At 35.5% G+C, this 18,143-nt stretch overlaps 2 protein-coding genes and 1 long non-coding RNA gene across 3 annotated transcripts; 1 reads left to right on the top strand and 2 right to left on the bottom strand.

The window, feature by feature from the left end:
* Window positions 1–1,304: 1,304 nt before the first annotated feature.
* Window positions 1,305–5,717, bottom strand: LOC114716596 (transmembrane protein 50A). The gene is made up of 4 exons (XM_028901625.1): window positions 5,432–5,717; window positions 5,236–5,323; window positions 2,559–2,711; window positions 1,305–1,516 (listed from the first exon to the last, which is right to left on the bottom strand). The coding sequence occupies exons 1-4, from the start codon at window positions 5,562–5,564 to the stop codon at window positions 1,483–1,485; spliced, it is 408 nt and encodes a 135-aa protein (XP_028757458.1). The 5' UTR covers window positions 5,565–5,717; the 3' UTR covers window positions 1,305–1,482.
* A 3,048-nt stretch (window positions 5,718–8,765) lies between these two features.
* On the top strand, window positions 8,766–10,847 carry LOC114716597 (uncharacterized). The gene is made up of 3 exons (XR_003737651.1): window positions 8,766–9,826; window positions 10,054–10,122; window positions 10,455–10,847. It is a non-coding gene; the product is annotated as an uncharacterized LOC114716597 (long non-coding RNA).
* Window positions 10,848–12,484: 1,637 nt separating this feature from the next.
* On the bottom strand, window positions 12,485–13,404 carry LOC114716594 (uncharacterized). Its single transcript, XM_028901623.1, has one exon. The coding sequence runs from the start codon at window positions 13,253–13,255 to the stop codon at window positions 12,656–12,658; it is 600 nt and encodes a 199-aa protein (XP_028757456.1). The 5' UTR covers window positions 13,256–13,404; the 3' UTR covers window positions 12,485–12,655.
* Window positions 13,405–18,143: the final 4,739 nt, after the last annotated feature.

Raw genomic sequence — 18,143 nt, 5'->3', positions numbered from 1 at the left:
GAACAATTCAATTTACAATATCGAATGAACACAAGAGATCATAATGTCTATCCTATACTCTTTTTGAGGCTTATTATAAGTTTTAAATAATTAATTTGATGCTTATTATAAGTTTTAAATAACTAATTTGTAGGTAATAAATAATTAGTTAAAATTAGTAAAAAACAATAAATAAGTTAAAAATGTTTTTGTTTTAAACATATCCTTACAATAAATGAGGAAAGGAGAGAGAATAAATAATTAAAAATAAAATTCAAAAAAAAGAAAATTACACACGTCTCACAAAAAATTAATTCTGAAAAAGTTTTTGAAAATCCTCAAATGCTTCCTAAGTCCCAGGAAAACTATCTACTTACACTCATTGATTGAAAATGTTGTGATTAGCTGCTGTATAAGTTATGACTATATATTGTGCATATTGTCATTCAGTTGAGTGTGAGTTGTTATTGGCTTCTGTGCATATTGTGAATAGCTCAAATATAGATTGCAATTATATGCTATGCATGTTGTCATTCAATAAAAACAAATAAGTAATTTCACAATTATAATTTTTTACTCTGAGATCTCTAGGGATTTAGAAAGCATTTGGAGATTTTTAAGAACTTTTTTAGAATTAATTATCTTCTGTAGAACCTATGTATAATTTTCTCTTAAAAAAATGAATTAAATGTTAAAATAAACATTAAATTAAAACTTACAAAATGAACTATATCTCTTCCAACTTTAAGGTTTATAAATAAGATCAGAAGGAATAATTAGAGTCTGCTTCAATTCTGAGCTTTTCCCCATCGAGGTTAAGCAAAACTTGTGGCAAAATAAATAAATAAAATTTTATTTCTTTTTTTGCGTTCTAACTTGAGGGAAAATCATAAGCTCCCTTGCTCAAACTGAAATAAGTTGTGTACACAAGCAAGGTTAACATTTTTCCAGTTTACATGCACACAATGACAGGCTGACTGCTGTAAACCATGCCTGCCCATGGTTAAATTTTTCTTCCTAGCAGTCATAGAACGGTATAAATCCTATAGTAACGGAAGAACGACACAAGAAGGGTGTTATTAGTAAGGAATCGAGATTTATCAACGCTTCCCCCCCCCCCCCCCAGGTTCACTAATAGAATTTTAGTAAACTGGAGTGGAGGCAAGGTGTTATCAAAGTAATCATCAAGGCGCAGTACAATTAAACTCAACCTAATACAATTCTAAAACAGGTTATTTGTATTCCAACTGACAGAAGATCTACCCATAATTTGATTGAAATGAAGGATAAAATTTAAAACTCGAGCGTGCCCCGAGTTCGATTGATGGGAATTGGTCGAATCTTTCATTAACATGCATAACGAGCAAAATGAACACACTCCAATGCAGCCAAGAGTCAAGAGTCAAGACTATGCACAATTTATATGTACAGATCCACGAGAGCCCGTATCCCCGTCCATTGCAAGGATAATGATGAAGCCTCCAAGTAACACCTCAGTTCCCCTCATTCGGGATGAGAAGTCCAATAAACCAGCCCACTGCACCCAAAGTTCAAGCAGCAGGTTAACAGTCAAGGGCAGGGGCCTCGATAGTTTTTAAATAGGTTGTGTTCTCAACAATTTTATTAGGAAAAATTACCATGAATCCCACATAAGATATTTAATCACTAAAAAATTCCACAAATGTGCATGCAATGACTAGTTTCAGTGCGGAAAATGACAAGTCTATGCTACTCATTTGTTGTAAACTTTTTAATGATTAAATTACTTCCTTTTGAACAAAATGATTAAGTTACTTAAAAGAAAAAATCTGTTAGAAACAAACATCTAACTTCAGTCGACCATTAAATGGTTTTGATGATCACAAAAAATTTTGAAGTTATTTCAATCTGAACTGATTATAGCTAATCAGAATATCTACTTTGGGTGGAGTATTAGAAGAATCTGAGATTGACGAAGAGACTGAGCTTGGAAGGAAAGCATAGAAGGACACAGCTCGTCACATAACGAAAAAGGACATTTATTTGATCATTGCTTATTCGGTACTATGCAAAATGGAAAGAAGTTGAAGGAGATCAAGCTTCCCATGGTTAGATTAAAGGAATAAAGGAAGCATGAACCTGAAGAAGAATACAAGAACGCTCAAAGAAATACATTATCCGATAAACTTTCTATTCTAAGAATTTGTGAGTTTATTGTATTCGCTGTCTACTAAACTGAAGAGCTTATTGTCTGTCGTTTTACAAATTCAAGAAATTTGTCCGTCATTAATTTCTAAACAAAAGAGAGAAAGACATGATGGTCATTTTCCCAATTTCTTATATCCAAGGAGCAAAACAGAGCCGCTATAAGTAGAGCGCAAAAGAACTTATAGCTTATATAAAGAAGAAAATTTCTGAAATTCACAAGGAGCTTGCACACAAGACACAGCATTCAGGATTTGATCTGAATGCATGGGGTGCACTGTATAGAGCGAATCAGGAATGATGGGTGAACATGCACGCAAGAATTTCTTTGTGGCAGCAACAATGAATAAAATATTATTTTAAACCAATAATGAAATGCTTTAAACACCACTTACCTGATTAAGACAAACACACACTGCAAAACACCTGCAGCTCCCGTCCACACAGAAGGGGCAGATTTATCAACTGAATCTTGTATGAGCAGACCAACTGACGCAGCTAAAGAAACAAAAGACACAACATATGCCAAGAAGAGCCACAGCTTCAGCCTGTTAACAAGAAGCAATTAAAACGAATCCTCATGATAACCAAAGTGTAACGTTGTTGTTCTTTCGTCATTTTTGGGCTACACAACCAAGAACAGAATATGCAATTAAGGCAAGCTCATCATATAGTGATTACTAACATTGAACACATGCTGATAAAAACAAGTTCAAATATGCATAATCTCCGTTGAAAGAATCATTATCAGCCCCAGATACTGTTGCATATACGAGCTAAGCTTAATTAGTCCTAGCTCAGATCCTATTTTGTCCCACAAAGCAATATAGAGAGAAAGAAATCAACTGAGCAAATTTGATCAACAACTACCAGTCAAATAGACATAGTCAGTTAAATAATAGCAGGTCACTTCCTGAAATAATGGAAATAAAATATTCTAAGATTCTCACATGACATGCTCTGGTTGAGAGGATATAAGAGGCAACACGCAGCTATATCATATATATAACTTCACTTTTTCCCTTGTATTTCAGAATCATACACCTATTAATTAGAGCGTAGTAAGAGTTCACAATCACAATGGTCTAAAACCTAACAAATTATCCACCAACCATTAAGCGCTAGATGATTCCATGTTTGTATATCCAACAATGATTTCTTATCTCGCAGAAACTATATCTTAAACAACGACAATATGCTATAAGCCCTAAAAACGTAGTTACACTAAATTACCAATAAGCAGCAACTATCAAACAGGAACTCTTTTCTTTTCCGTTAATCTTCTATGGATAGGATTTAAACTTGAATATTTAGCCTGGAAGATGATTCAACGAGTACTAAGCCAAACTAACTGGTAGCGAACAGGAACTTCACAAGTGAAAGGCCCAAAACTTAAGAGCTAATTGCAGCTGCTCCATGTATAAGGTAGAATATGGACTTTAAAAAGCAGATAAAGAAATTTCTTGTCTCTAGTGAGAGTTGATTCTATCAATTTATTCACAAGCTCATAACTTACTGTTTATTAAATCACTGTCAGCTAGAGTAACAGAAGATTAATGGTAAGACACTGTTTCACATAATTCCTCAAACCAGGTCAATTATCTGCCTGCAAGGCCTGGGTTAGTATAACATGATTATAACTTCATATATTCCCAGCTAAGATACAACGAGAATTAGTGTTTTTGGAGCAATACACACAGCATTTAACTTTGAGTGAAAGGTAAGCTGATGTAGGTAGAAGGTAAGAAGAGGGAAGAAGAGAGAAGGAGAGAGGGATAGGGGACCAAGAGAGAAACAGAGAGAACTAGAAGGATTCAGAAATGATTAATCTGTCAATCAGCAACAACATAACATATTCAGAGTCCTAGGTCCCGGATAATACTAAGCCTAACGGTCATTACACACATATCTGAATATAACGGAGAGAACTAGAAGGATTCGGAATTTATTAGGCTGCCAATAAGCAACAACTTAACACATTCAGAGTCCTAGGTCCCTTATCTATACCACTTTAAGCCTCCCAGTCATTACACGCACATCGTAACTAACAAAAAATATCCCTACTTATACTTACATAATATAAGCCTACAGTAAATAATCCAGTAAATTTTTTAAAAACCAAAAGTGTCGCTCTTGTAAATTATTTGCTTTCATGCCTACATAAACAGAAAATTAGCTCATAGTTCTACCAAAATTATCAACTTGCATACCTATAAATCAAAGGTCAAAAGTTCAACAAGTATTAATTACTAATCTAATCATAGCCTCCCTATAATTCTCAGCCTATGGGTCAGGAAACTATTGATTAACCACAAATTAAATTAATGAGTGCTTGAAATAGATAGATGACAAGGTCATGTCATTTTCCTACTTCCAAGCATCCGACTGATGAATTAAATTATTTGACATGGGATGGTTGCACTCGTTCGTATTGATCTTGCGTTTTCACTTTTCTTTCTTTGTGGTTCCCCCCCCCCCCCTCTGCTTTGTTTCAAGGAGGATATATTATCCCCCTTCTCTTTGCAATCTTTCTTGCCTGCAACGAAACCTTTCATATTATTATTATAAAAATATTTAAAAAGTATTTAAAAATACACACAACCCAGCACTAACTACTGAAAACCTTGCAATGTCTAACTTTTGTGCTCGTCAAAAGTTAAGATGGAGATGCACATGACATTAACAGTGAGGCGTAGACATCATCAATAAAGAATGCGAAATTGTTCATTTAACTATCACTTCACTAATTAAGAATCTAATTATCTACAAGCCCAGAAATCCGCCATATCCAAGAGATCTTTAAAAAGGCCTCAGGACACTCCAAATAGATTGGTTACCATAGTTTTGCGAACAGGTCGAAGTAAGCAAAGAAAAAAAACCCACCAAACAGCAGATATATTATGAATAAGAGCACTCTAGCCATTTAGAAGGGGCAGAAACGCAGTGATGATAAAATCAACTAGGGTTAAGAGTCCCTCCTCATTAATTGAACTAATACGAGGGCTTGAACTACGATACAGGACAACTAATCAGTCGGAGCAGATCACATGACCATCCTAAAAAAACACATACCTCCACTCTCCTTCGTCATAGGGAGAGTAATCAATGTCTTCTTTCCTAACGCAGTTGAACATCAGGGCCGCCAAAGACGCAAAAATTCCTTTGGACCATAAACCATAATCAGACGCATACTTGAAACCCTAAATCCCCAGAGGGGGAACACTAAAAACATTAAAAAAAAAAAAAAAACAGGAGAGGGGGGACGAACCAGGAAGGTAGTGCAGGAAAGAAACCTTAACGGAGCTGCAAACCACGGCGTCAACCCAGATCCACCAGCCGGCGCCGAAGACGGCCCCCGCGACGCCCGGCCCAAAGATCGCCCATAACTCCGCTACGTCCATGATGAAGATGTTGCTGTATTCACTTGATTTAATACTCTGACCAATTCACCAATGAGCGTACATAGCTGAAGCCCTGAAGCAGTAACGTATCTCCCAGCAGCTCGAGTCCCGCGAATGACTCTCTTCCCTCCTGAACCCGGCTACACCACTATTCTACTTTACATGTGGAGATGATTTTAATGATATTAATATAAATTTTTTGTTGCTGCAATAATATTGATGAGTAGTTCTTGAAATATTTGTTCTTGTCAATTTTGAGAATCTCAAAGCTAATTAGCTTTAAATGAAAAAAACAATTTGTAAGAATTAAAATATTTGACATTCTTAGATTATTGTTCAACTTTCTTTTCGCGCTTCCTTTTTTTTTAATATAAAGGAAAAATTGTAATAAAGTTTCACCTAAAAGAATTAACTACAAGAAAGTCTTTTAAAATTATTAAATTATTCTGAAATCTCAAGCAAAGCATTTTATTTGTTTAATTATCAAATTATTCTTTTTTAAAAAAAAATTTTGCATTAATAACTGACAAAGTAATTGTTAACAATTTAAAATGTAACGATTAACAACTATTGCGGCAGGCATTGACAATACATTCTCTCAGCGCATGACAAAAATATAATGTATGAGTTATCAATGATTACCGTGATAATTATTAATCCTTACATTTTAAGTTATTAACGATTACTTTAAAAAAAATAAAGACAATTTGATAACTAAACAAATAGAATCTCCTGTAACGAGATCTCTTAGAACTTTAGAATAATTTGATTATTTTAATGAACTTGTTTTGTATTTAATTTTTTTAGGTGGGACCTGATTACAAATTTTTCCTAACAAACTGTGCAACTAACTGGGGAAGGAAGAATCTTTGACCAAAAAAAAAAAAACTGGAGAAGGAAGAATAGAGAACACAAAGACAATTAATAATCCTATCCTTCACCAACCTCGACCTGCTAATCAAGCGAGGGAAAGAGCAAAAAATTTCCTTCTATAGAGAATTTTGCTAGCCTATCAGCCGAGGCGCTTCTTCAAAATGCAAGAAACTTCGAAAAGAATTGAACGGGCGAGGCGTGCATAATTATTTAGCAGGAAAGGTGGCGGCTGCAGCAACATTCGTGATCATAAACGGAAAGCCAGGTCTTATGGGGAGGTTCAGTGGGTCTCATTGACTCAAGTTATTTATCAATGGCCTATAAGCCGATTTGATTGATTTCGCTAGATGGCTATCTTCACCTTTATAACATACTCTTCTAATTCTATTTATGAGTTATTTTCAACATATTTTATATAAATTAAAAAAACTAAAATTTATAAACTCTCATTTAAAATTTAATAATTTTTCAATTTTTGTATTATTTAATATACATTATACTTTACGTAAATAAAATCAACGCAATAATAAATGGAGGGTAAAATTATATATCTATACAAAAAATTTCTCAATGCCTTATAAATAAGACAAAAAAATACCTTGTCTCTCTGCCCTATAAATAGGATCAGAAGAATAATTTATTTAGGAGTATTTGAATTAACTTTTTTAAAATAATTTTTTAATATACAAAATAATAATATAAAACAAAATCTTGTCTTAACTCACATAAAAATATATTTTTTTCAAATAGTTGTAAGGTTTGCCAAACTCTCCACAAGTATATTTTCATTGAGTATGGCCTCAAGCCTATTCAGGTATACATGTTTAAAAATATATAGCATAAAATATATTTATATAAACTTATAAAGAAAATTATTCCTTTTAAAAAAATATTATTCATCTAATTCAAATTATATTATTAATCAGTACTCCTCTGGTCCTATTTATAAATAATTTTCAGTATGTTTCAAACAGACCAAGAAAAACTTAAATTTTATTAATTCTCATTTAAAATTCAACAACTCTCTAATTTTATTTCTATTTAATATACATTATATCTCATTTAAACAAAACCAACACAATAATAAATGAAAGATAAAATTGTATATCTATGCAAAAAATATCTCTCAATGTCATATAAATAGGACCAAAAAATATTTTCATTTTGTATCTCATAAATAGGACTAGAGAAGTACTTATTAATTACTTCTTTTGGTTTTTATTATGAGCTTTGAAAACCAATTTATAGATATCAAACAATTAGTTAAACATAATAAATAGATTAGAAGTAAATTTTTATTTTTAAATATACTCTTATAATAAATAAGAAAACGATGACAGAGAATGTCATAGGAAAGAAATAATTAAGAACAATGTTGAAAAATATGCATTAAATGATAAGATAAACCCAAATTGAAGCTTATAACACACACCGCAACTCTTTAAATTTGAAGCTTATAAATAAGACTGAAGAGAATACTAACTAATATTATTAGTTACTCTTCTTGCCCTATTTACAAGCTATTTTTAACATGTTTCACATACTAATAAAAATATTAAAATTTAACAGTTTTTTAACTTTATTCTTACTTAATATATACTATACCGCATGAGAATAAAGTTAATACCATTTTATAAAAAAATACAACACGATAATATACTGAGTATAAATTATACATTATTTATGACCCTTGTCGTAGTGAATCATATTTCTCCTGTTAGAGGCAACCTTAACACATCTCCAAGTTTGTTGATGTTGATTGGTCATATTATGAGTAACTATCCTCCTCTATGCAATGTTAAAAGTAAGTTAAGTTGCAGATGTGTAAGCTTATGGGTCTAACCAATAAAAAACTTATTTGAGATAGCGTTTAAAAGTATTTATAAACACTTTTTTTCATATCCCGTAAATTACATGCCCGAAGCGTCCCCAACCCCATGTTCACTGTATTTTTTTTTTCCCTGCCCGTTCAGGTTTTTTGGCGCCTGAAACAGTTGTGGCGGCTGGGGCTCGATCTGGATCATGGGATCGCTGGAGACGCCGACAAGTACAGGGAATGTTCCTGCCCCATCAACGGGCATCGGGAAAACTTCTGCTGTCGATTGGGGCCTGTTAAAATTGCGTCGGAGAAGCCGCTGGATTCTGATACTCCGGAGAAAAGGGGAGCTTCTTTGCTTTCCTTCGAGGTTGGCACTCCGTGAAAGTCATCGAGCACTATAAGGTGAGTAGCGGAGGTACCAATGATTATGAATATTACGTCCACTATGACGAGTGTCTGACCTCATTTCGTCATTTCCCCATTATCGCCATGCCATTTTTTGAAAGCGGGCAGGAATACTAACTAGTGGTAGCAATGTTGTAGTCTCATACGCGTATTTTGTTCTTTCTGGGAGTCAATCGGAGGCTTGATGAGTGGTTGAATCTTGAACTACTAGAACTCGATTTGGCGGAGGCTGTCGTTGATGAGAAATTGGAGAACAACGCAATGACTTTATGTTGTCCAAATTGTTTTTAGCATTGGTTTATGCCTGGGAAGCTTTTGTGGAGAAGCGGATTTGCAGGTTTCATGGAAACGATCAAGGATATCTTAAAAAAAATCATTTTGCTCTCGTTAGTTTATCTGAAGCGGTAGGGTTTATGTAATTTCCTATCGACTGGGCTTTGCTTCTGTCTGGAAAATTAAATAGAAGAGAGAAAGTTAATTGTAAGAGGTAAAAAGTGCTTATGTCTGTCAATAATTATCAGTCACTATTTTTCTTCTCTTGTCCTTTCATTTTCTAAACAAAGAGGTACTCTTGTTGTATTTTGTATGTGGCTTGAAGATGACACGCCACCAAAAGAGGAAGATTGATGAGACACACGTGGATGTATTCAACATGCGTATTTTTTGACCAGAATCAAGAAATATGCAAACTCGAAATAATGCCTTCTAGGCTTGAAGATTTGTGATATTTCTATTTGCACAGTTAAAGAGAGTGGGCGAGGTATTTGAATTTCAAATCATTGGTACGAAAATTGGGAGAGTGATTGGATTCGAGATCGCTGGAATTGTTTAACTGTTTTGTTACTATATGTCTATATGGTGTTTAATATTTGTGTGGGAAGGAGTGAATGGGGGATTAAATGCATCACAAAGCCACATGAAATACATAATGTTGATGGGTGCTATATAATCTTGTGATAGCTAGTTAGAGAGACAAAGTAATGCTTTTTATATGCAGGTCTGACTACTATTGAACGTGGAAGCAGACCATGTGTATGAATTTGTGTCATTTGCTACATACAGGGCTATGAGGAGCTTGACGCTACCAGCTTACGAGACACTAGGAACTCACAAAAGTGAAGAATATCACTATTACTGAACTAGGACAATATGAGATTGAGACATGGTACTTCTTTCCCTTCCCACAAGGATGCAACAACTTTTTAATTCGAGGCTGTACTCTTGTGAACATTCAATTGGCCTTCATAGCTGTAGCAAATGAAGTTCTTATTTTGCTTTATTGGAATTGAAGAATTTATTATTTTAAATTGCCCCTTTCTTTCTCGAAAAACTTGTCAGTATCTTCATTGGCCTATTCCACCTCTTCTTTTAACACCTCTTTTTAATTTTCAGAGGAAATGTGATCTCAAGCATCCTCCTGGAGGTGAGATATACAGAAGCGATACATTGTCAATGTTTGAGGTGCAATTTTCTCATTGTTCTGATCTTTATTATTTATGAGCTTCTTGTGTTTAGTATCAAACCTCTTCTATAGTTTAAGCCTGGGGTCGCGTAAAATGCGGATTCCTCCATTCATTTAATTGTCTTAATTAACTGCGAACCTCCACTTTGAAGGAGCCAAGTCTATTGCTGTCAAACATCAGTTCTGTGATGGGAAGCATGAATGTCACTCTAAACTTAAATATTTGCAATCTTCTCTATTATCTTGTGTCCTCTTTTTTGTTTGTTTTGTCTTTTTAATTTTGTGAATTTATGAATAATTTTATTAATACGAATTTCTTTTGGTTTTAAAGGAAAAGCATTCAGAAGAAGGGTGAGTCGTCGCGCAGGTTGATGGTGCCTTTGCCCATTCGAGCCATACAGCTGGCCGCGGTGGTCTATTAGTGAACCACATGGGTAATGTTCTAGAAGCTTTTGCTCTACACATTGGAGCCGGAGATGCTCTCTTTGCTGAGTTATGGGGGTGCCTTTTGGGCTTGCCAGGAGCTTGGGATAGTGGGTGTAGAAAAGTCGTCTTGAGAAGTGATTGCTCTAAAGCCATTGACCTAATTAGAGATGGTGCAACTGATATGTATGTGGACTGGCGACTGGTTTTAGAAATCCTTAAAAAACATAGAAGATTTGCTTCTATTTACTCTTGTGTTGAGAACGCGAAAATACAATCGTTGAAAAAGCCCAATTTGTTCAAGCCCTTTAAGCTTGCCACTTGTAATCCAAAAAGAAAAGGCCCAATTTGGATTAAGGTGACTGTGTCTTGCATTGGTTCCGTATGAGAATATTATTAGGTTTGGAAGGCAACGGAAGGTTAAATAATGAATTTCTGTGTCTCATTCAAATGTCTTGAACACCTGTATATAACATAAGAGTATTCATTAAAAGTGTACTAAGGCTATAAATAAATTTCCCGACCTGAAAACTCTCAAAAGGGGGCGACTCAGAAATACGAAGGCTGGAAGATTTTAAACGACTGACTGAAAATCTTTTATTTGGTCAATTGTATTTTAGCGTTCCTATTTGTTTTCTCGGTCAGAGAGCTGTTTTGCTGTTGTGTCGTTCCTAACAAGAGGGTTACTGGGTATAGCGTGTTAGAGCTTTTTAATGACACTAATGATGAGGATATAGACTTAGTGGGTAATTGATTGCGTTGTCTTTTTTGTTCGTTATCGTTAATCAATAAATCTCGGCGTAGTGGTGTTCCATCTCTTTGATAATTATTAAGGCTATGCCACTGATGCAGGAGCCGAGTGACATGACAGCCATTAAAGCTGAACATATACTGAGCGCCAAGAAAAATGGTCGAAGTCACCCAGCATGAAATCTCACATTGGTATCTGCATTGTAATAGGGTAGTTTTCCTTATGATCTATAGTGTCTGCTATATTGTACATAACCTACGGTTCCAAGAATAACCCCTTCATGATTCTTGAGATTGGATGGTTGCACGCTGTACTCTTCCCGAATGATACCAATTAATGTTGAACGTAGTCTAGACTTGGGAGGAGTTTCGGTTGAGGGGAAGTTCGTTCCCCCTTTCTCTCGAATGGGAATTTGTAAAACCTCAAGCCCCTTAACGTTGTGCCCTTTGTATCTTCTCCTAATTTTAGCATTCTCTACCCTTTTTTCCGTCCGTCACGAACCACTGAACTTGCAGAGGACAGTATCGGGCAAATAATATTCTTTATTCCGGCTTACACTAAGTTTTAAGGAGAGCATTTTTTAGTCCTTTTTCTGCAATGACTTGGAGCTCTTTCGCGACTTTCGCATCCTTTAATATTTGTTTAAACCTGTAACGTGAGCCTCTGGTTTGGGAAAGAAAAAACAACAAAAGAAAAACCTATATAATGTGAACTGTTGCTCGGGAGATCAAACTTACTATGAAATCTAATTCCCGATTGTTTGCGCATATGCGGGTTCTGCAGCCGTTATTAAAGACCAGCTTGTTCATGGCTCACCTTTGGTCGTTTCATAAAAACTGACCTTTCCATAGCCTGTATTGCTGACTTATGCACCAGTCTCGGTATTCCTCATCTTCCCTCATTAATGGACCTCACATGATTTTGCCAGTAGGAATCAGAACCTCACTTTCTCCATGTGAAAATGCCGACTTCATAGTTTCTTCGAATAGATCATAGATCCTGGCGCCACCCCACCACCCAAAAAAGGAAAAATGGGAATGATAGATCATAGATCTATAACTAAATATTGCTTCTAATTTGGACTATTTTCTCACTATTGTGGCGTCTTTTAAGAAACGCTGATCCTTCCCATGCCTAATTGTTTCTATGATTTTAAGCCAAGAGTAATTGAGTTTTCTGATTACCTCTGTTCCTGGAACCCAACAGTATGGATCCCCACCATCTTATGTACTCCAGAAAATCAAACAATACGTGATCATTTACATTATGTTATATGAAAAATCCAAATAAGAAAGAGGGGAAGAAAGGGCTTTCATCATCTATCTTACCCTTTCACTTCGAGTGCAGAGATTTTGTGATCAAACACTAGTAGGCTGAAGATGATGCCTTGGATGATGAATCTGTTGAAGCTGCAGACTTTTCAATGCAACGCCACCAGACCTCCTTTTCCAAAGACTATCAGCCTGGCTTTCTTCTTCAGACTTCCTCTGCACCCTCTTGATCACCGGCAAGGGCGGATCCATATTCTCAATGCTCAAAGCTACAGAAGCTTCATTATCGTTCCTGAACCCATCAGTATTACTCATTCGAACCCTTCTTCCACAGGTAGTAGAAACAGTAGCAACGGTGGCCGGATTGGCGCTCAAGCTTTTTCCGGAGAAGAGCCTTTTAAGCTTGGAGTACTTGCCAAAAGCGGGAGGGGAGATGGATGTGGTGAGTCTATGAGAAGTAGGGAAGCCAACTATCTTGTTGTTCCTCTTCACCTGGCCCATGCAGCCGATCCTAGGGGACAAAGGGTCGTCGGAGACAGACGCCGGCGGGTCCTTCCACCTTGGAAGGCTCACATCTTTGATTGACGGCCTTGAACAGAGCATCGGCAGGAATGTGGTTCTTTCCTGGACATGGAGCCTCTGATGCTGAAACCGATGGTGATTGTGGCGATGGTTTTCATTGCTCATGTTTTTCTGAGCTGACCCAATTTCAGTTATGAAACAGAGAAAAGCTGGGAGAGAGGGAGAAGGACGAAGCTGGTTCGGAGAGGGAAGAGTGAGACGCCAAATGGAAAACGGGATTGGAGTTTGAGGGTCGTTGATTGTGGAAACCGATGCGTACTTACTGCGATCCTTTACTTAATCCCGGAAAAGCTGAGGACAGGGGAAAGGTCGGCATGATTAAACGTAATTATACTACCTCCGGTACTTAATATAAGACCCTCTTTGACTTTTTGTTTGGTCCTAATTATAAGACCCCAATCCATTTTGTGTCTCATATTTATGCATTTTTTTCAAGATAGTCCTTCTAATAATAATAGTTCTAGCCAATACATTTAATTAGCAAGGATATTTTAGGAATGACAACACTTATTTATTACAAATAACTAACTTAACTTACTTTCTTAATCTCCTCAAATAAGTCAACTGGGTCTTATAATTAGGACCGGAGGTAGTAATATCTTTCGCATAATGCCAACAATAGTTAATATCCATTCTATTAATGTATTTAACAGTTTAGAATGAATAACCAGTCATAATAATGTATAATTATCAACGCAGAACAAACATTATCAGATGAAACAAATAATTGAACAAAAAACAGTTTATATTGCCGGACAAGGAGACTGTTGTCTTTGTAATTAAACTGACATATGGTCAACACAAAAATTTAATGGGAGGAAAGGACTAATGAGACAAGCTTAAGCGTCTGTATTGAGATCTAGATCTCAAGCAAGAACACACACGCTCTTGGGCTCTAAAAAAATCACTGGCTGACCAATCCCTTTGTCTCCCCTTAATTTCCCACTTTGGTGAACGCTACTTCTTTATTTAATTATTTTTTTCCTCCTTAGTCTTAGTTGACCGAAGAACGATCCATACAATACTCATTCGCTGTGTTGCGTGCTATCATAGCAGGGGTCGTGAAGATCTGTTGAGGATAAGATCAAAGGGTCAAAAGAGAAGAAGGGCAGCACAAATTAGAGAGGGAAGCCACGTTCACTGGAAGGTTATTATGATGGCTTATACTTTCTCAAGTAAACTGATATCATGATTCATTAAGTAAGCTCACTTTACTCTGTTTGTCTTTTTTTGAATATCCCTATTTCCTCTTTACTTTGTTTTCCTTTTCTTTTTACATTTTCTTTAATTCGTGTTGGCATCACCATTACGCCATTTCTAGTCTCACAGTGTCACGCAATGAGATCATATTTTGATTGGAAAAAAAAAAATCTCATGCTTTAACTTTTTCCCGCAAGTGAAGACTTTGGTTAAAAGTCCAAATTACCCCGCTTAATAGAAAACTAGATATCGCTTTTCCGTAGGGATCATATTAATAGAGGCAGCAAATCCAGCACAAGTATATATGGAAATAAAACAATTTATGTGGTTATATTAAAGTGGCCCGCTTTATTTTTCAACGCTTGGATGAAATTTAATGGATGTATACAGCTGAAATTAAATTTTCAGTACGGTGACGGATCTGGTGAGGTGGATCCGTTTTGCTCTCACAAATTCAAACCAATTTTTTTTTTTTCAAACCAAGTTATTTTAAAAATTTAGATAATCGAATGCCCACACGCAAATATGAATATTCGTTGCGGTACAATTTTGAAATTCGGCAGGATAAAGCATTATTTTAATTATTGTACAAAAAAAATACATTTTAATTAGGACAAGACCTAAGTAAACTTCCTTATGACCACTAGGGTACACTTTGTCACTAGACTTCTTGCCAAACCACCATTAGGTCTTTAAAATTTATGAAAATATTTTAAAAGATCCATTATTACAGCTCAACTTTTCTTCTGAAATATTAAGAAAATATTTGAAGGATATAAAAAAAAAAAAAATCTACCAACCACATTTGAATTTGATATACATATATTATATTGCCCTCCAAGCCTATTGTCCATATTGTTCTATATTTCAACCTTCTCATTATTATTTCGACAGGAACAAATATATATGCAACATGTCAACTTTGATTTGTTCACAGTTAGAAGTCGGTTTATCTTTGAATAAGTCACTAGTCGGTTGTTGCCAAAGTAAATCATAGACTGTACGCAGAAAATCTTCATGGAAGCGCACTCTCCATTTTTTTTTTTCGGTAATCAATAGACATATTTGATCCCTCAAGCTAACTATTAATATTTATTTTTTAAATAATAAAACTTCAGTTGGCGTAAATTTATACACGAATCTTATTTATAGCTTAAATGAGAGAGATTAAAATAAAACTAAAGTAGGTGTCTTGTATTCTTGCAGAGCTTGCAATAAGCTATATTATTCACAAATTTCTAATAATAATTTTTTTCCAAACAATTTTCTAATAACAAACCCCTGCCGCCAATAACAGGGTAGGAGTCTCGAATAATCTGGTGAAAATAAAATGTGAATTTTTTTTTTTTGGTGGCAACAAAATGTGAAATTTACACATCAATGAATGTTCATGTGTATTGGCAAAGCACACTGCCGGCGGCCGACACGCCGCGACTGTGTTCACGTGAGAGGCACGTGATTGAAGTGTTTTAGGCTCTTAATTAATTCTCAATTTTCCTAGTTAAGATGAATAAGTTTAATTTCTAAAGTATGGTTAAAGAACAGACTCAAACTGAATTAAGAAAACAGGCAGAGGCTAGAGAGCAGAACTTGATTGAAAGAATTAAATTCCAGTGTTAGAAGCAGGGCTTCCCCACTCCAACCACTTCGTTAATTATCTCTATTTTTTTGTTTTTTGTTTTTTTCCCTCGTATCAGGTTCCTCCTTCTTCCCTCTATACGGGGCTTCCTTTAATCATAGTCGAATGACTTTAAAAAGAAGCAAGAGAATTTCGCTTCTGGAATCAACTTTTTCCCAACATCCACATGCAGTTGGTCATCATTCTAAAATTATAATTTGGCTCCTGTAACCATCTATTTGAAGGCATGAGATTAGGAAGGCCTAACCTTTAGGGGATTATAACCTAGAATAAAGGGGAAAACAACAGAACAGAGGATTTCCTGTGGCAAATTTATGTAAAGGAGGCATGTCCAAGGGAAAAGTGCCCATAAAGATGACCAACAATAATTGATGAAGCAAAATAAACAAAGTAAAATAGGCATAGATCTGGTTAGCCAGCCACCTAAAAACATAGCTATCACCAAAGATTGTCTTCAAACAGCAGGACATGCCTGTCTGTGAGCTATCTCTCTGAGTTGAACGTTTTTAGGATTATTTAACTGTGTTCTAAAGATATCTCCTTCATCGCGTGGGCTTAAGAATAGACTTAACTGAGAGACTCCATATTACAGCCTAGCTTATATTGACGAGTCAAATATTCAATTGGCCCAGATCCTAGAAGTCACAGCCAAGCAAGGCACCATTGATTCAAATTTTTTATGCAAGCATGGTGGATACTAGTGAATTTATGTGGTTCAAAAAATTGGACGGGGAGGCAGCATTACCAGTATGATTCTTGCATTATTTAGTGAATAAGACCTATCAGAAGAATACAAAAGCGAATAGACAAGGGAGCGGTGCTATCCACCGTTGTCAAAAAAGCATAAGATAATTTCTTGATATGATATGTGCGTGATTTAACATATCTATCCCAATCAAGCTCTTCTTGAGTTTGAATGTGTGGAAGAAACAACTCTTGAGCATATCTATTTCCACCTAATTATATGCACTTCCTCCTTCACGCATTGTTTCATATGTTGGTTGAATCTGATTTGTGAAATGTGAACTGTACGTACTTCAGCTCCAATGGTCATGATGCATTTTAAACACAAGCAAATGAAACAAGTTGCTAAATCCAGGGTTATTCCTGCTAACCGAACAACACAGCTACATAAATTCACAAAATTAATGTAGCGTTTGTTCTTTTCAAAATAGTTAGTAAAGGTGTTCTGAGAGAAAAAGGAAAAGGACGAGAGAATTGTTCTGAGAGAGAGAGAATGATCCGACATTAACGATAGCAGCAGGTACAATACCCAATATTGGAACCAAAAAGGGAGAAAAAAAGGTACGATACCTGTAGGGTCACGACTAACCAGTTAGATAATTTACGAGGCTTAGTTATGTTAAGACCGCTTTGTTACCCTATCAAGCTTCACAATTAGGTAAGACTAAGCATGTTTTCAATAACCGCACCAGAAACTTGATTGACTTTTAATCGTGTAATACTACCTCCGATCCTTAATATAAGATCTTGTTTGACTTTTATTTTGGCTCTAAATATAAAATCTCAATCTATTTTGTCTATCATATTTATACATTTTTTTTTCAAATTAGTCATTGTAACAATAGTAGTTCTAACCAATACACTTGATTAGCAAGGATATTTTTAAAAAGGAAACATCTATTTATTACAAATAACTAACTTAACTTTTTTTTTAATCTCCTCAAATTAGTCAATTAACTCTTATAATTAGAAGTATATATAGTCAATCGCAGTAACAAAATCTTTTCAGGGTGTCTCAGGTGTCAAATCCAATGGGATATCTAATTACGATTTAATTAACCTTACTTGGTGCAACACTTGCTAGGAAAATTGATTTCATGCCGTGTGAAGAGATTAGGCTCTACAAGCATATTAAGTGTTTGAGCGAGCTTACGACTAATACCAGATGTGCTCGTAAGGCACTGATTTCTCAACAATACATGAAACTGACACAGGCTACCCTGTGGCCCGGCGTCGGTTGTGATTCTTTCCCTACCTCTTAATTCATAGCCAGCGTAGGTTGAAGCTCTGGTAGCATCATGAGCTCCTCTTGTAGTTTAAACGCAGTGTGTTTCAGCCCCATGGATGAACAAGAAACTGTCAAATAATTATTTGAAAGTCCAATTCAACCACCATTAATACAAATTTGGA

The sequence above is a fragment of the Neltuma alba genome, unplaced genomic scaffold (genome assembly GCF_004799145.2).
Source record: "Neltuma alba isolate B1F8T4 unplaced genomic scaffold, ASM479914v2 tig00011681_pilon, whole genome shotgun sequence".
Classification (NCBI taxonomy): Eukaryota; Viridiplantae; Streptophyta; class Magnoliopsida; order Fabales; family Fabaceae; genus Neltuma; species Neltuma alba.
The sequence above is the reverse complement of the archived record's forward strand: the minus strand, read 5'-3'. Positions and strand labels throughout refer to the sequence as shown.